The following is a 14,170-nucleotide window of genomic DNA, read 5'->3' on the forward strand; positions in this document are numbered from 1 at the left end:
GTTTTAGAGTTATGAAGCAGTCGACAACCTGGAAAAGCTTGTGGAATTGGCTTCGTGCAGCCAAGAACGAATGCACTTTAGTTAGAATGTGATATCACAAAGAATGTGATACTTTAATCTGGTGATTACTGGCTATTTCTCTCTACGTGTCTATTTTCTTAATTAAGCAAGGCTAGTCACATTGTCTGTTTAACAGGTCTTTAATCTCTTCATCCTTCTCTCCTACGAGACCTAAATTACCTTCCTTGTTTTCTCCGTCCCTTGCGCAGCTCTTATACTCGGAAGAGTTATTAAGAAAGCTTCATCTGAAATCCAGGTGTTGCGTAATGTAGTACTCAGAAGAAGGTTTTGGAACAAGGAAGGGAAACGTAGTTTCACGAACGAAAGATCTCATAAGAAGATCATCCTGTAATCACTTGTCCCTGTGGTTTACAAGGGTTTTCTGTCTGTCTGTCAGTATTTCTTTTCGTTGGAGACCAAATGGGAAAATCCGTGTTAAAACCAGTAAATTATGACTGATGTTGAAAAGCAAGCTCAAAAAAGAAGAAGAAGGGAGTAGAGAAATGTGAGCACGAGGCATTGAATTCTAATCCGGCGACGCAGAGAAGTCATTTGGTCTGTTATATATGATTAAAACAATTTCTCCGAAGACAGAGACGGAGATGGGACAGTCAAAAAAGAAAAAGAATAGAGAGAGTTAACGAGTAGGGGAGGTGCTTCGTGGAGTCAAGGTAGTTTGGACGGATTCCAACAAATTGCGTCTCCTCTTCGGTTTTCTCTTGGTTCACAGGTTGCAGAGGTGAGATGGAAAGGACAAGAGCAGGTCGCTCCTCTTTCGTTATCCATCGAGGGATTACGTCGTGACAGGAGATCGCAGCTCCCAGGGCATAGTAGGAAATCTTTATTTAATCAAAAAAATTAATAACTCAATTTATAAAGGAGATAGGTGGAGCAAACCATGGACAACATATATAGAATTGCATTTGCAGGTATATCGATCTAAGTGATGGACGAATGGTCCATTTTGGCGTGCTCGCCGTAATTTATCTCAAATAAATTCCTACTTGATAGGAGATTAAAATGTTCATAAAATGAGAGATAATTCAACTCCTCGTAATGACTGCTTCGTTGACGGAAACCAAGAGGTGTCTTATTTGATGCTCAAAGCAGCAAAATCGATAGGATTATATGCTAAAACAAGTCCGGCGTTTTTGTCTGAAACTGTTAGCACTTCCACTCTTGGATGCTTACAAATGGCATTCATCGTCGACGAGCTGCTGCAGAAGTTATCGTTTCAAGGGAGTAGCGGTTTAAAGTAATACAAATGGCAACCATGCAGAAGAGATTAACTGGTATTGAGTGTGATGGCTTACGTTTTCCTCTGGTTGATGACGTTCCGCGTCTTTATGTAATGTGAAGCTTTTGTCTCTTCTTCAATGGAGGTGCTCTCTTACTTGTTAAGTTGGATGACCAACAGGGATTTGGAAAGTGACATTTAAGTCTGTCTTAAATACTGCACACTTTACAATACAGACGATGTCGAAGATAAGGTTTTATCGTTTCAGTATTGAGATATGAACCAAGAGAAATTCACTATTTGCTAATCAGTATCAGGCCTAACAAATCCTGTTTCCAAAAGGTCAATACAATTGAATGGCCCCACTCGTGAATCAACCATATCGATCAGACTGAGGAAACCTGCACAACTTCTTCAACCAAAGTACCTTCAGGATCATAGTGGAAAGTTGATTCAACTCGTAACAATTGGAAGCAGGGTGATGGATTGTCAGACTACGGAAACTAACCGTTTCAAATTACAGAATTGATCAACTTGACAAACTGATTTCTATATATTTAACTAAGTAAACGCAAATTATGTGAATAAAAACCAAATAAGCAGGAATAGAATTAGAAAGCAGAGAGGAAAAAACAAATCAACAAACAGAAAGAGGAACCAGCTGGCTGCTAATGCAGGAAATTTAGCTTTAGACTGGAATCAAAATAGTATATTCTGGCTTTGGCTGGTCTGTCTTTCTCATATCTGCACTGACACTAACAATGAACACTTGGGAAGTCCAACTACAGATGTATACAGCAAAAGAATCTGTTTACCAACCATGTATCAGTATTTTCACTGTGCTTGAGGGAGAAATATGAATAGATACACATACACCTTCTACTGAGTTGTCGTAAATTCCAACTATTAGGAATTTTATAATGCATCAATGGATCAACTACAAAAATTGGAAGACTAACTATTCCGTCTCTAGCCTTCTGTATCATACAATTGAAATAAAATACAGAGTTCAAAAGAAAGTGCCTGTCAAGGGAAAACAATTTGGTCCTTGAAAGTGGAATGTTGCTCCTGCTGATAAGCAACTTGCCTGAAAAAGACACAAGGACTAAACAATGTGAGTCACAAAGTGTTTAGGAGTTTAAGGTAGAGACCCAAAACAGAATCTCCGCCATTGTACTGTCTACAGATGCATCAAACATACCAAAATCTCTTCATTTAGTTACTAAATTTACAACTTCTATGCTAGTGAGAAGCTGTGCCAGGAGTTGCATCTCTCAGCTAACAAAGGTTGATGAATAAAATCCCCAGTAAAACATTATAACATAGACAGTATAAACTTGCTCTTATAAGACCAAGCAATTTGTTTAAAGTACTTAATGACAGATGGATTTTACTTCTAAAAGGAAAAACTCTAGATTATCAGACGAGGTTGTCCATTGATGTACTGGGCCTGAAACAAACGGTCGCGGTAAATGATGTGCAGTAAGGAAGTCAAGCAAATATATCTCTTACCACTTTTCTTGAATTAGCTCTTTTTCCTTCTAAAAAAATACATCTTACTTTTTTAAACACATAAATGTCATTAGTCTTGACTTTAATACACCAAGCATTAAAAATCAATAGTCCAAGGAAAAACTGTTACCTGGCAAGTCAGGTGTCACTATTTGTGGAGTACATATCCTTGAGCATTTGACTGTTACTAGTTCAAGGAACCTTACAAAAAACTCATCCTGTTGGGGACAAAAAGCGTATCACCTACATAACATAACCGAAGCAATCACACCTACTCAATTAGTAATCTTATTCTCGTCAGCACCATCAACTCTATATAGTTAGCTACTTCAACAATATGTCATCATGTAAAGCCAGATCCCCTTTTTAATCAAGGTCAAGACTCTTTTTCATGCTCTCATAAACAAGATAAGTAATGCTCGCAGAAGGCACCACTTTGAGAAGATTGGGAAAGATCCCTTTGTAGAATCCTGAAAAGCCTTCATGCTGGAGGGTTCTCCAAAATACTTCAGCCATCCCCTTATTTGTCTCACCTTTACTAACACGTTGAGCTTGCATTCTGTACACCAGTTGGAAGAATTAACATCTCCAAAGATAGCACAAGCAAATAGTGGCCAATCCAAAAAAATAATATTGGAAGACAGAAATACTGCCATAACTTCACCTTGTTCTGATAACCTGCAAGGGGTAAACACAGGTTGCTCCAAGAGCTCCCGACACTGTTCCACAACCCAGTTGCACAAGCGGGCCCGGTTCTAAATTAAAGAAAATAATTTTAAGGTCACATTTCGATTGAGGCAGCAGAACCAATGCTACAAGTTATGTTCTACAAAATTTTCAATGTGTTTTCTCCAGAGATCTAGTGTGACAGTGTATTGAAGAACAAGCAGATAATGAAAAGTATGACGTTGAATTTGGTAAATTCCCATTTAAAAAAAAAGAAAAGAAATGGTATACTACAAAAAAATTTTAATACATTGTCGATGTTGGGTAATCCTAAATTCCTTTATGCCCTTTTCTTTTGGGTTAATCTAACAAAATCCTTAAGATTCAAGAACCCACCAGCTCACTCTCCCCTTCATCAATTAGCATATGATGTTCATATAGATGAAATTAACTCTCAACAACAACAATTAGATCTCCACTATGACATGGGCTTGCAGTACTCCTTTTTCAATGTCAGACAAGTTCATGTGATGTGGAACATTCCCTCAGCCAGACATTAAATAGCCGGTCTGCGTATGAGCAGTTGGTACTTTCAAATGAACGGGACCTTTAGTGCTAAAAATGATAAAAAAAAAGAAAAGAATGGGACCATTTGTGCTCAAAAGAAAAAGAATGGGACCATATTGGAATAGCATCTCATAGGCCCACATTGAAGAGAAAACAGTTGATTTCTGTCAAAGAATATTTTTTTCTTTTTGAACATCTACAAGCTAAATGTAAGAACACAACAAAATGGTAATTATGATTTTCTTGACTTTTCAGGAGCAAACTTTGGAGTATCAACTAACACCTTGCAGTCTAGAACACAAGAACCCCAAAAAAGGCATACAGTTTTGACTTTTCAAACATTCATGCAGTTTCTACATCTAATCTGGAAAGCAAGAAGAAATGAGCTGGGAAAGTAATAAGACAGAGGCGTAACTCCAAATACTTACCACCATCATGAAGTATATGTGTTTTTGACATATCTTTTAATGTCTCATATGCAGCCAGGTCTATACCCGCATAGGGAATAATACCAAGAAGAGATGGAATCAGGCCTCTGTAGAAAGCCCGGGGACCCTCCTGAAAAAGAATATCCTTAGAGAGAGCCCCTAATTTAGGAACTTTCCCACCTTCACAAGTGTAAGTTTGAAGCCTAGTTTTCACCAAATCCATTGGATAAATAGCCGTCTGCGCCACTGCACCAGCTAAACCCCCAGCCAAAAGTCTCCCAGCAGTTCCAATATCACCTTTATCTTCACCCTTTGCATCAACAATAGCAGTCTTCAGCATCTCATAAGCATAGAACCTAATTGCACTCTCTGGGGCCACTTTCATGACATTTAATCCATTGCCCCTAAAAAATCCCATGAAACGACCTTCTCTCCAGATTTCCTTTATCGCAGGGATAATACGGGCCTGGGTTGTTTGTACTTGCAAGATCACTTTTAGACGGTCAAGAGGAGCGGTTGCAGTACGAGACGTTGCTCCTGCTACACCACCAGCAATAAGATATTTACTAGCATGAACATGCTTGCTGATGCCTTCCGGAATAACAGCCTGATCTCCAATATCAACCATACAAACCCTCTCCCAGTATTGATAAATGTTTTCTATGGTGGCCTCATGTGGATACAGAAGAAGAAAATCTCTCCACTCTTCAAAAGTTATGATTCCATTATTGTCCTTGTCAACATGTTCAACAAACCGAGCAAGCTCCTCATCATCAATTTCAATACCTGCAGAAGACAACCGACTCAGATTATAAAATGAAAGATCACCAGAATGTGTTAGTACAACCATCCAGACATCATAATGGAATCTGCATCTTACAGCAGAGATACTTACTCTCTAAATCTAAAATAAGAGACCAGTACTATTTTTTCATGAGCAGGAGAAACAGTGTTGCCAAAACCATGCCTCTGTCATAACCACTAGGACGAACACTGTTACCAGGTGTCTCACTCAAGATAGACTCACACTATCAGTTGGGTTAAGCTCACTCCTATACACAATAAAGAGAACTATATTCTTCAAGAAAACTCCACTCTTAATTCCAAGTTCTAGCTTCATGAACATGGGAGGTGGGGGTTGGAGCTTTAAGAGACTGTTCCGACAAAAATGAAGAAAGCAAGGGAATTTCCTTAAGCAAACCAGCAATCTCATAGGCACAACCATGTGAGAAGTGCATGACCGTTCTATAAAAGAGCTGTTAGAAAGACACTTTATGTGAAGAGCAGCATTCACAGAAGATAGTGCAATATAGGTTACAATCCTGAGATGTAGTTGTAGCAAAACCAGGAAAACAAAAACAGAAGCACGAAGAAAATAGAGCATATAAAGTAAATGTGGAAGTAGGCAATCTAGTCAGACAATAGGACGGTCATCTAAATTGCTGGGACATGCTTACTATAGATGCAACTGAGTACAATTGAGAGGTTGGCAGACCATTACAAAGTGCTACATTGAGATAAGTGGAAGTGGTGGACTCCAAACAGAGACAATGGTGTTCAATAATTGAATAGTATGGAGCAAAAGCATTCATGTGCTCAACCCAAACACAGATTGGAAAAGGCTTAGACAAGTATGATGAAGACATGGGTCACTTCACTTTGTCATAACTCATAAAGAGAGGTTCTACTACCCCGGGCTATGATCCATATTGATTAACCATTTGTCCATAATACAGACTACGCTAAAAAGTATGAAATCTCAGCCCCAATGCATTCACAAGTATCTTCCTAATCACCACAAAGTATCTTTTCTGTAAGGGCAGATGGAACCATTCACCGAGCACCTGATATCACCAATATCTATTCAGATGCCCAAACATCACTTTTGACAGGGTTTCACCTTTACTCGGACTTTAGGAATCCAGTATATGGAGCCTGATGAATATTAAAATTTAAGCAAATATTGGTATCCTTTTGAGAAAGTACTTGTCTGCTGAATCTAGCTAAAAATTACTGCCCATAACAGAGGCATAATGAAGATCTTACGAAATATGGTTTAAGGAAAGAGCTTTTCCATTACCAAACAAAAAAAAAGTGCAGCAATCCTTTTTTTTTTTTCTTTCGGTGCAAAGAAAATAGAAATTACATGAATAAGGTGAAACTCATCTCTTATGAGATGATAGATAGCATGTTAGGGTCTAGTTTATTTTGAGAAGCCAATTGGTTGAAGAGTTTCCCAACAATTCCCACTTACAATTAGGTCATCTTTAGACATAAGGGCACAAGAATCCTTCAACTCCCTCCACTCCTCTCTCCCTCTCTCTCTCTCTCTCTCTCTCTCTCTCATAAGAAGACCCCATCCACTGATGCAATAAAATGTCAAAAGACTTGAAAATAGCTTTCACATGCTGAGAATAGTCATTGGTGTCTACTTCACCTAACAAATCTCTGCAAAGGGCAGTTAAAAGGTCTTATGAAACCTCGACTAATATTTTACCTTTTGTCAAAGAACAAAAAGGTTTAAATGAAAACCACTCTCCATTTTATTCCAGCATATCCTATGAAAGACTCATGTCCCGCGGCCATGATAAAAAATTTCTTGTCAACTCATATAAACTAAAGCGCATAGCAGGCCCATTATTCTTCCTCAACATAGTAATATATGATCTGAACAAACATTAGACGCATTGGAAGATAGAAAAACGTTGATTTGCTGAAATTACATCATACCTGCCTTAACAAGAGCATCCCATAGTTCTTCAGGTAAGATGCATCCATTATGTTCCACATCAATTGCTTGGAAGATGCGATACAGCTCAAGTTCCTTATCATCCATATACCTTCTAAACTCAATGTAATCAACACGGCCATCTCTATTGGCATCACAGACCTTTAAAAGATCCTTTGCATATTTGTACTCGGCAGGTATTTGAAGAGCTGATAAACCTGCCTCTATCTGCACGCAGTCCAAATATCCAATATTTGCAACGTCAAAGAAATTAAAAAGACTACGAAGTCTCACCTCCCTCTCCTCTTTCGTCTCTCTCAGTGCCAATAGAACGTGATCCAAGGTGACAGACCCTGGTTTCCTGACAGGATTGCAAGGGCTGCAACTGTCAGTTCGCTGTTTTCCGCTTTCAACATTCGACATTGTCTCCATTTTTGGGAGTCCAACATGCTCAACCGCCTGACTCGCACCAGACATTCCCTAATTGTTACAGGAGGGCAAAATTCCTAGCCTTCAATAACAAATGGAACAGAGAATACGATCAAAACCAAAATAAAACTACGGGCCTCCTCAAGGTTAGGAGATACAAAAATGACTCGGACCCTGTCAGGTAGAATTTGTTTATGAAATTGAGAAACGTTTGTGAAATCTCACGTTAAAAGCAGGTTTCTCATTTCAATTACAAGCAAAAACTGCTAGAAGAATGAGCAACAGAAAACCGACAGACATGCAAAAAAAAAGAAAGGCGCTTCTTATTTCCAAAGTTTAAGCTATAAGATAAAATCTAGGACAAACATAAACAAAGAAAGAAAGGCGCAGAGCAACAACAAAACACACGAAAATTCAAATAAAAAAAGCGGAACCAGACATAATATGATCTCCGTCCGACTATTTAAACCGGCCCAAATATCAATTTAATTCTCAACGAAAACCAATACGCCAAAAGAGCCGGAACATGACTTCAAATCCTCAAAATAGAACAGAATTTATAGTACTCAGAATTGGAAGCGAGGGACGCACGGCAAAGACCTCATGTTCAACTCGACGTCAAAATAGAAAACCACCGCGCACAGACAACACGGTAATCCAACGGTCATAGACTTTCAAAGACGGAATATCGAACTGAGTTTAACTCCAAGGAATTTTGACCTAATTTGTTCAATGCAGAAGAATAAGCTCGATCATATCCGCGACAAGCTCCGAGGCGGAATCAGACACCTTCCAGAGCCCGCCGAGTACGTCGGAAACCCTAGTTCAGTTCATTTTTCCGGCGGAATTGGTCTGAGCTGAGCCGGCGAGGGGCGGACCGCCAGGGCAGTCGATGGCCGAGGAAAGACGCCATGAGAGAGAGAGAGAGAGAAGAGAAGGGGATCTTGTCGGATCAAGCGTGGGATGAATGTAGGATATGTCTGGTGTAGCGGGAGTTTTGCACTCAGCCCAGGAAATCCCGCTTTCCTTTTACTAGAAAATAGATTCTTGAAATGATTTTGCGGCTCGCGTCCTTATCACCGTACAGGTGGATGGGGTGGGGCCAGTGATAGCTTTGCCCAGTTAGTCCATTTTCCTTGTCCGAAAATCCTGACCATCTGATAGTTAGATTTTTGTTATGGCGTTAGTGCCTCCAAGGGAAAAGGAGAGAGAGAAGAGAAATGTTTTTTGGGTTAGTAAGTGCGTCGAACTCGGAGCCTTCACGATGGCTTCTGGTTCACATGAAGGGAAGCAATGCGACCGTTTCCTGGTCCACAAGAAAAAGGAGAAACAGACCCCACAAAGCAAGGGATAGGAGGCCTTCGATTTATTAAACCAAGTACATTGGGTAGTATAGAATTCATGGGCCACATTGGCTGTAGGGTATATAATTCCCTTGTAGGGCTTCGATTTATGAGGCTGATTAATGGTAGATTGGGTAATATTGAATTCATGGGCCACATTGACCGTAGGACATATAATTCCCTTTTAGGGTTTCGATTAATTAGGCTGATTAATGGAAGCTAGACAAGAGATACAGATCGGGTGGGGGATCTACCAACCGACGGCGACTGTGACTACAACGGGTGGCAGTTGTGGTGGCGGCGGTGACAGATGACGGTCGTGACGACATCAATAGGGTTATAGGTTGATGGCATCGACGGAGGTGATGGTCGAATGAAGATGACGACGATGTTTGGCGATGAGCAAAGAGTTGGAATACGGCGGGATGATGACAGACGAAGCGACGGAGGCACTAGAATGGTAACAATGAGGGTGACAGTAGTAGAGTCGGCGGTGATGGCTCGGGAAGGATCGAAACTGAAACAGAGGAAGAAGGGGTTTTGGGTTGGCATCAGTGACAGTCGATGCGGATAGCCAACGAAGGCTAACCACGACATCAACGGCGATAGTGGCGACAAATGCGATGACTCGGTTGGGGGAAAGTCCTGCACAACACGACACAAGTGTGCGGCGTCAAGTGATGGGAGATGAGCTTTTGGTGGTCTGTTGACGTTTTAGAGGTGCAACGGGCGGAGCTCGGTGGTGATGGCTCGGGGAAGGTCTAAACAGAGGAGGACGAAGGGTTATGCGTGGGCGCCAACGATATGGAATAATGACACTCGATACTGATAGCTAGCGAAGGTTGACGACGACGACAATGGTGGCGATAGATGCAATGGCTCTGCTGGGGAAAGTCTTGCATGGCGTGGCACAAGTGTGAGGTGTGGGGTGACGAGAGAGGGATCAGACCAGTGACAATGGTGGGAGAGGGTGAGATGGACGAATGGAAGAGTGCATCATCCCGGTGGTTCAACTTGGGAGAGTGTTACATAGAATGAGTTACGGGTGGAGAGTTAGAGGAAGCGAAATTTTTTCGAAGGATGGCAAATGCAGAAGATCAATCTACTCTGATACCATGTTAGATATTGAACTGAACCACACCTTTACAATTGATTATGAGTGGTATTTATACAATTTAGAACGGAAAAGATAAGTTTTACATAAGAAAAAAAATATAACATAAAATAAATCCAATAGGATCTTATCCAATAACTGGAGGGATTATGCTAATCCCTTATCACAAATAACTTTGTCTAGGAAGTTGTTGTTTTTATCTCCTTTATTGGGTGGTTGTGTATTCGCTGGTGTTGGATTGGATTGATCCTCATGGAACGATGCTATGATATCTTCTTGATTTATCTCTACATAATTATTACTTCTTTGCCAATTACAGAGACTCGACAACTCATTGATCTTTGGTTCTCTTGACTCAACGACTGGGTTTGTATTTAGTCAGTCGCATTAATCCCTGTTTGAATTTAATCTACAGTGTTAAGCTGAATCAGGCTCAAATTACTGAATAATGCTGATTTATCTACCCAGACCGGTTTAACTCAAATTGATTCAGTACCAACAAGTTAGCTTGGATGGGGTCAACTCGGACTCGAGTCAGCCTTACTCTGCCCCCTCTCTGCCTCTATTATACTGATCCGGGTCTCGAGTACTCTACCGAATCCTCCAGCGACTCGGCTATATTAGTCTAACACCGACTTGGTGTAACTCGGTTTTTTAACTCGAGCTCACTCAATCTTGACTCGGTCACTTGACTTCGACTTGATTATTGCCTTGGTTAACCCTCAACTTATTATTTGGTGCACAACTTGCTTATTCAAATATGGACTCGCTGCAAATTATTTCATGTGTCCTTATTACTCTTGAGGACTTTCATTATTTGATACGTGTTATTTAGGCATTGGATCATTACTATTGTTGTTATTGTGTCTCTTTGATTGAGATTTTATTATTAAAGAAGGACTCCTCGGATGCTTGCCTTGGGTTCATATGATGAAAATTTGAATTACTTAGGAAAATTAAGCACATGATGACCCCGACTTCTTCATCTTATCTTCCTCATTACCCATTACCCTTTTATTATTTGGCAATCTTTCTCCTATCATCAATTATTTGTCTCTCACTTACCCCTTTGGCGAACCCTTTTTGGAGTGTTCCTTTGGTTTGCCCTTTTTATATATATGGGTGTTTTTAAGTCCATTGAGACTTTTTATTGGTACCCTTTGGGTTTTTTATCGTCATCTTGTGAACGATAGGCATTACCCACTTTAGTGGTTATTAGCACTATATTTTTTCGAAATCATTTGAGGTTGGTTTTGACTTATGTTTTATCACTCATTTATACCCTTTGAGAGTTTGTGCCCGGTTTCATAATTATCTTTGGGAAACTGGGATGAAGGAGATTATTATTACATCCCTGTTATTTGTTCAAGCTGGGATCACTTTCATTATCTCCCAGCTTGAGGGGGAGTATTAGAATATATGATGTAATTAGGGTGTCATTGATGTAATCATTTTATGTTTTATGTCTCTTCTACACTATTATTGGGGCTGAATGGTGTAATTGTAATATTATACTTTAATCATTTATAAATAGAACTTAAGGGGAGGGTTTGAATTAAGTCCATAACCATATTCTTCTCCCTTTTCTTCCTTCTCTTCTTTATCGAAGATGTGATCCATGGAGTTCTTAAAATCAACACAATCCATGATCCTTTTTTTATAGAGTCAATCTTCCTCTGGAGGACTCTAAGGATGTTTCACTATTGGTAGATGTAGTAGAGGTTGATACTTGATTAACATTGAAGTAAGGTGGTTTGCCATGTAAGTTTCAATAATTTTCAACTAGATAGTTGTTGAGTTGAGCCCACAAAAGGTATGCTTCCTTTGCTGATCACCAGTGTTAGAAGTAGGAGCATTCCCACCTCTACCTCTTCCTCTGCCAGGTATTTTTTTCACCTCTTCCTTTACCTCTACCAAAACCATTGTTCCCTCTCCCTTGGGAAAACATAATTGAGTTTTTCACTTGTTTTGATTGATTGTTGGACTCCTTCCCTAGAATTTGTAGTATGTTTGCACATACATCATTAAAAGAAGGTTTTGAAGCATAGTTAAGTACCTATGACTTAGCAACATCCAAGTAGGGTGGTAGATTAGCAAGACATATAACTGAGACCGGGCCTTCCCTCTACTTTTCCTGTGTGGCAACATCAAGTGCATATGGTTTCTTTTTCCACATATATCAAAACAAGAAAAACTATATTTCTCTTCCGCTTTCTCTCTCATTTTATATGGGCATCCAAAAAATATAAAGAATTTTTTTTCCTTTTCTTTTCTTTTCTCTTTCTCTTTCTCTTTCTCTCCACTTTTTGTGTTCTAAACACACCCTAACTATCTGGCAATTTTGTGAGAGTACCTCGTGTTTCTGATCCAAGTACATGGTGCTGACTAAGAACATTACCTGGACAAATAGCTGAGTTTCCAACAACAATATGCTTAGATACATGAATATTCTGAGCTTGGTTTGCTTGAGAAGAAACAAGTAATATCATAGTAAAACTTGTTCAGCACCAATCCAGGTCCCAGAATAAAGAGAGGTGACAAAAAAGCAGAACCTTTCCATCCATGTTCATCAATTATGACAGGCAGTGCGGCATAAGCATATACAGTTAAGAGTAGGATAATTGATGTGAATATTGTCCAAAGAGAATAGTGCTTCAATTTCCTGGGAATGTAGAAGATTTTTTCATGTGAACACTGTTTGATTCTAAACTGTTGCAGACATAAATGCAAATAAGCAAGAGGGTAACTATGTATAAGTAGAACAAAGCAAATAAAGAAGAGACAGAATAAGGCTGCAGAAACTAAACAGGAAAGTAAATTGCATTGGAAAATGACAAAGTCATCAACACCACAAGAAAAATGGAAGACTTGAGCTAAGAATCTATTCTTTAGGGCATTATGAACTTCTTCTCAAATTTTCAACTTAAAACTAGAGGTGACCAAGCAGGAGACAGTTCTCGATGAATATTCGGAGGAAAAAGAAAAAGTGAACAACGAAAGGTGGATGAAAGGCACAAATGAGTTTCAGTGGAAGCTGCCGATAGTAAAGAGTTGCAGGGCTTCCTGATTGTAATCTGTATAAACGATGCAAAGTAGTCAAACAATTATGTCTGAGACAAGAGAGAAACAGCAGGTTCATACGTCAAATTTCCAACACAGTTGACAAAAAGCTACAGAATAGCAGAAAACTATTCTACTCGTCATAAGATAACAAAAGAAAAGGAGGTAAGCTAGAATAGAGAGCAAGAACCATTTCATTGTTGTTGTTATTTCAGAGAAATTAAAATTGCAGCTTACTATCACGAAGCCTATTAGTTTTGTCACTAAGATAATATTGACAACATCTTTGTGAAATTCAAAATAATATCATCAAATTCAGGCAGATGTTTTCCCTTTCCACAGTTCCTGATGTGGAAACCACGATGGAAGAGCCGTGAACCTTGATAGAGATAAAGATAAAAGGTGATTGAAACAGAAATAAACTCAAATTGTAAGTAATTAAATTAGAGACAAACTCAAATTATAGAGTTGTAATCACCTATAATCTTTGTTGTAATTCTATAAATAATGTACACATGATCAATGATAATTATATTAATTATTATTTTATACTCCTAAATTCAACATGGTATCAAAGCTCTCGCTCAACCGTCTGCCATCGCCACTGCATCTTGTTTCCCACCGTCGTCTCTAGTCCAATTCCTCACCCGTCGGGGCTTGCTGATTCTGATCGTAGAAGCAGCCTCTCTCCCATCGAATCCAAACCCCAAGCCCCACCTCTGTAGCATTGAACCCTAGGCTGACTCTTTGCCCATCACCTGCAGGCTCACCAGTGCTGCTGGTTTTCCTCATCTCTTCACCGGACGATGCATCTCTATCCGCCCCAGCCACTACTAGTGTTGCTGCTCTTCTCAGTCGTTACTAGTGCCACTGCTCTTCCCCAGACAATGTAATTTTGTCCGTTCTAACCACTACCAGTGTTGTTGCATTTCCCCGGACGATGTTATTATGTCTGCCCTAGCCGCTACAATGCCACTATTCTTCCACTAGATGATGAAATTTCGTTCGCCCCAACCACTACTCTTC

General features: G+C 39.7%; 1 protein-coding gene across 3 annotated transcripts; it reads right to left on the bottom strand.

The window, feature by feature from the left end:
* Positions 1-2,103: 2,103 nt before the first annotated feature.
* LOC137957747 (calcium-dependent mitochondrial ATP-magnesium/phosphate carrier protein 2-like) lies at positions 2,104-8,595 on the bottom strand. 3 transcript variants are annotated; one of them, XM_068805176.1, is made up of 6 exons: positions 8,348-8,595; positions 7,201-7,678; positions 4,471-5,256; positions 3,474-3,564; positions 2,940-3,368; positions 2,104-2,384 (listed from the first exon to the last, which is right to left on the bottom strand). In XM_068805176.1, the coding sequence occupies exons 2-5, from the start codon at positions 7,673-7,675 to the stop codon at positions 3,176-3,178; spliced, it is 1,545 nt and encodes a 514-aa protein (XP_068661277.1). In that variant the 5' UTR covers positions 7,676-7,678; positions 8,348-8,595; the 3' UTR covers positions 2,104-2,384; positions 2,940-3,175. The 3 variants fall into 3 exon arrangements, with proteins under 3 accessions (XP_068661277.1, XP_068661276.1, XP_068661275.1); XM_068805175.1 differs by having other exon boundaries at positions 7,201-7,709; XM_068805174.1 differs by having other exon boundaries at positions 7,201-8,595.
* Positions 8,596-14,170: the final 5,575 nt, after the last annotated feature.

Source organism: Aristolochia californica, unplaced genomic scaffold, assembly GCF_029961685.1.
Source record: "Aristolochia californica isolate CCGP_79_NKW_82.1479 unplaced genomic scaffold, dmAriCali1.0.hap1 SCAF_1, whole genome shotgun sequence".
Taxonomy (NCBI): Eukaryota; Viridiplantae; Streptophyta; class Magnoliopsida; order Piperales; family Aristolochiaceae; genus Aristolochia; species Aristolochia californica.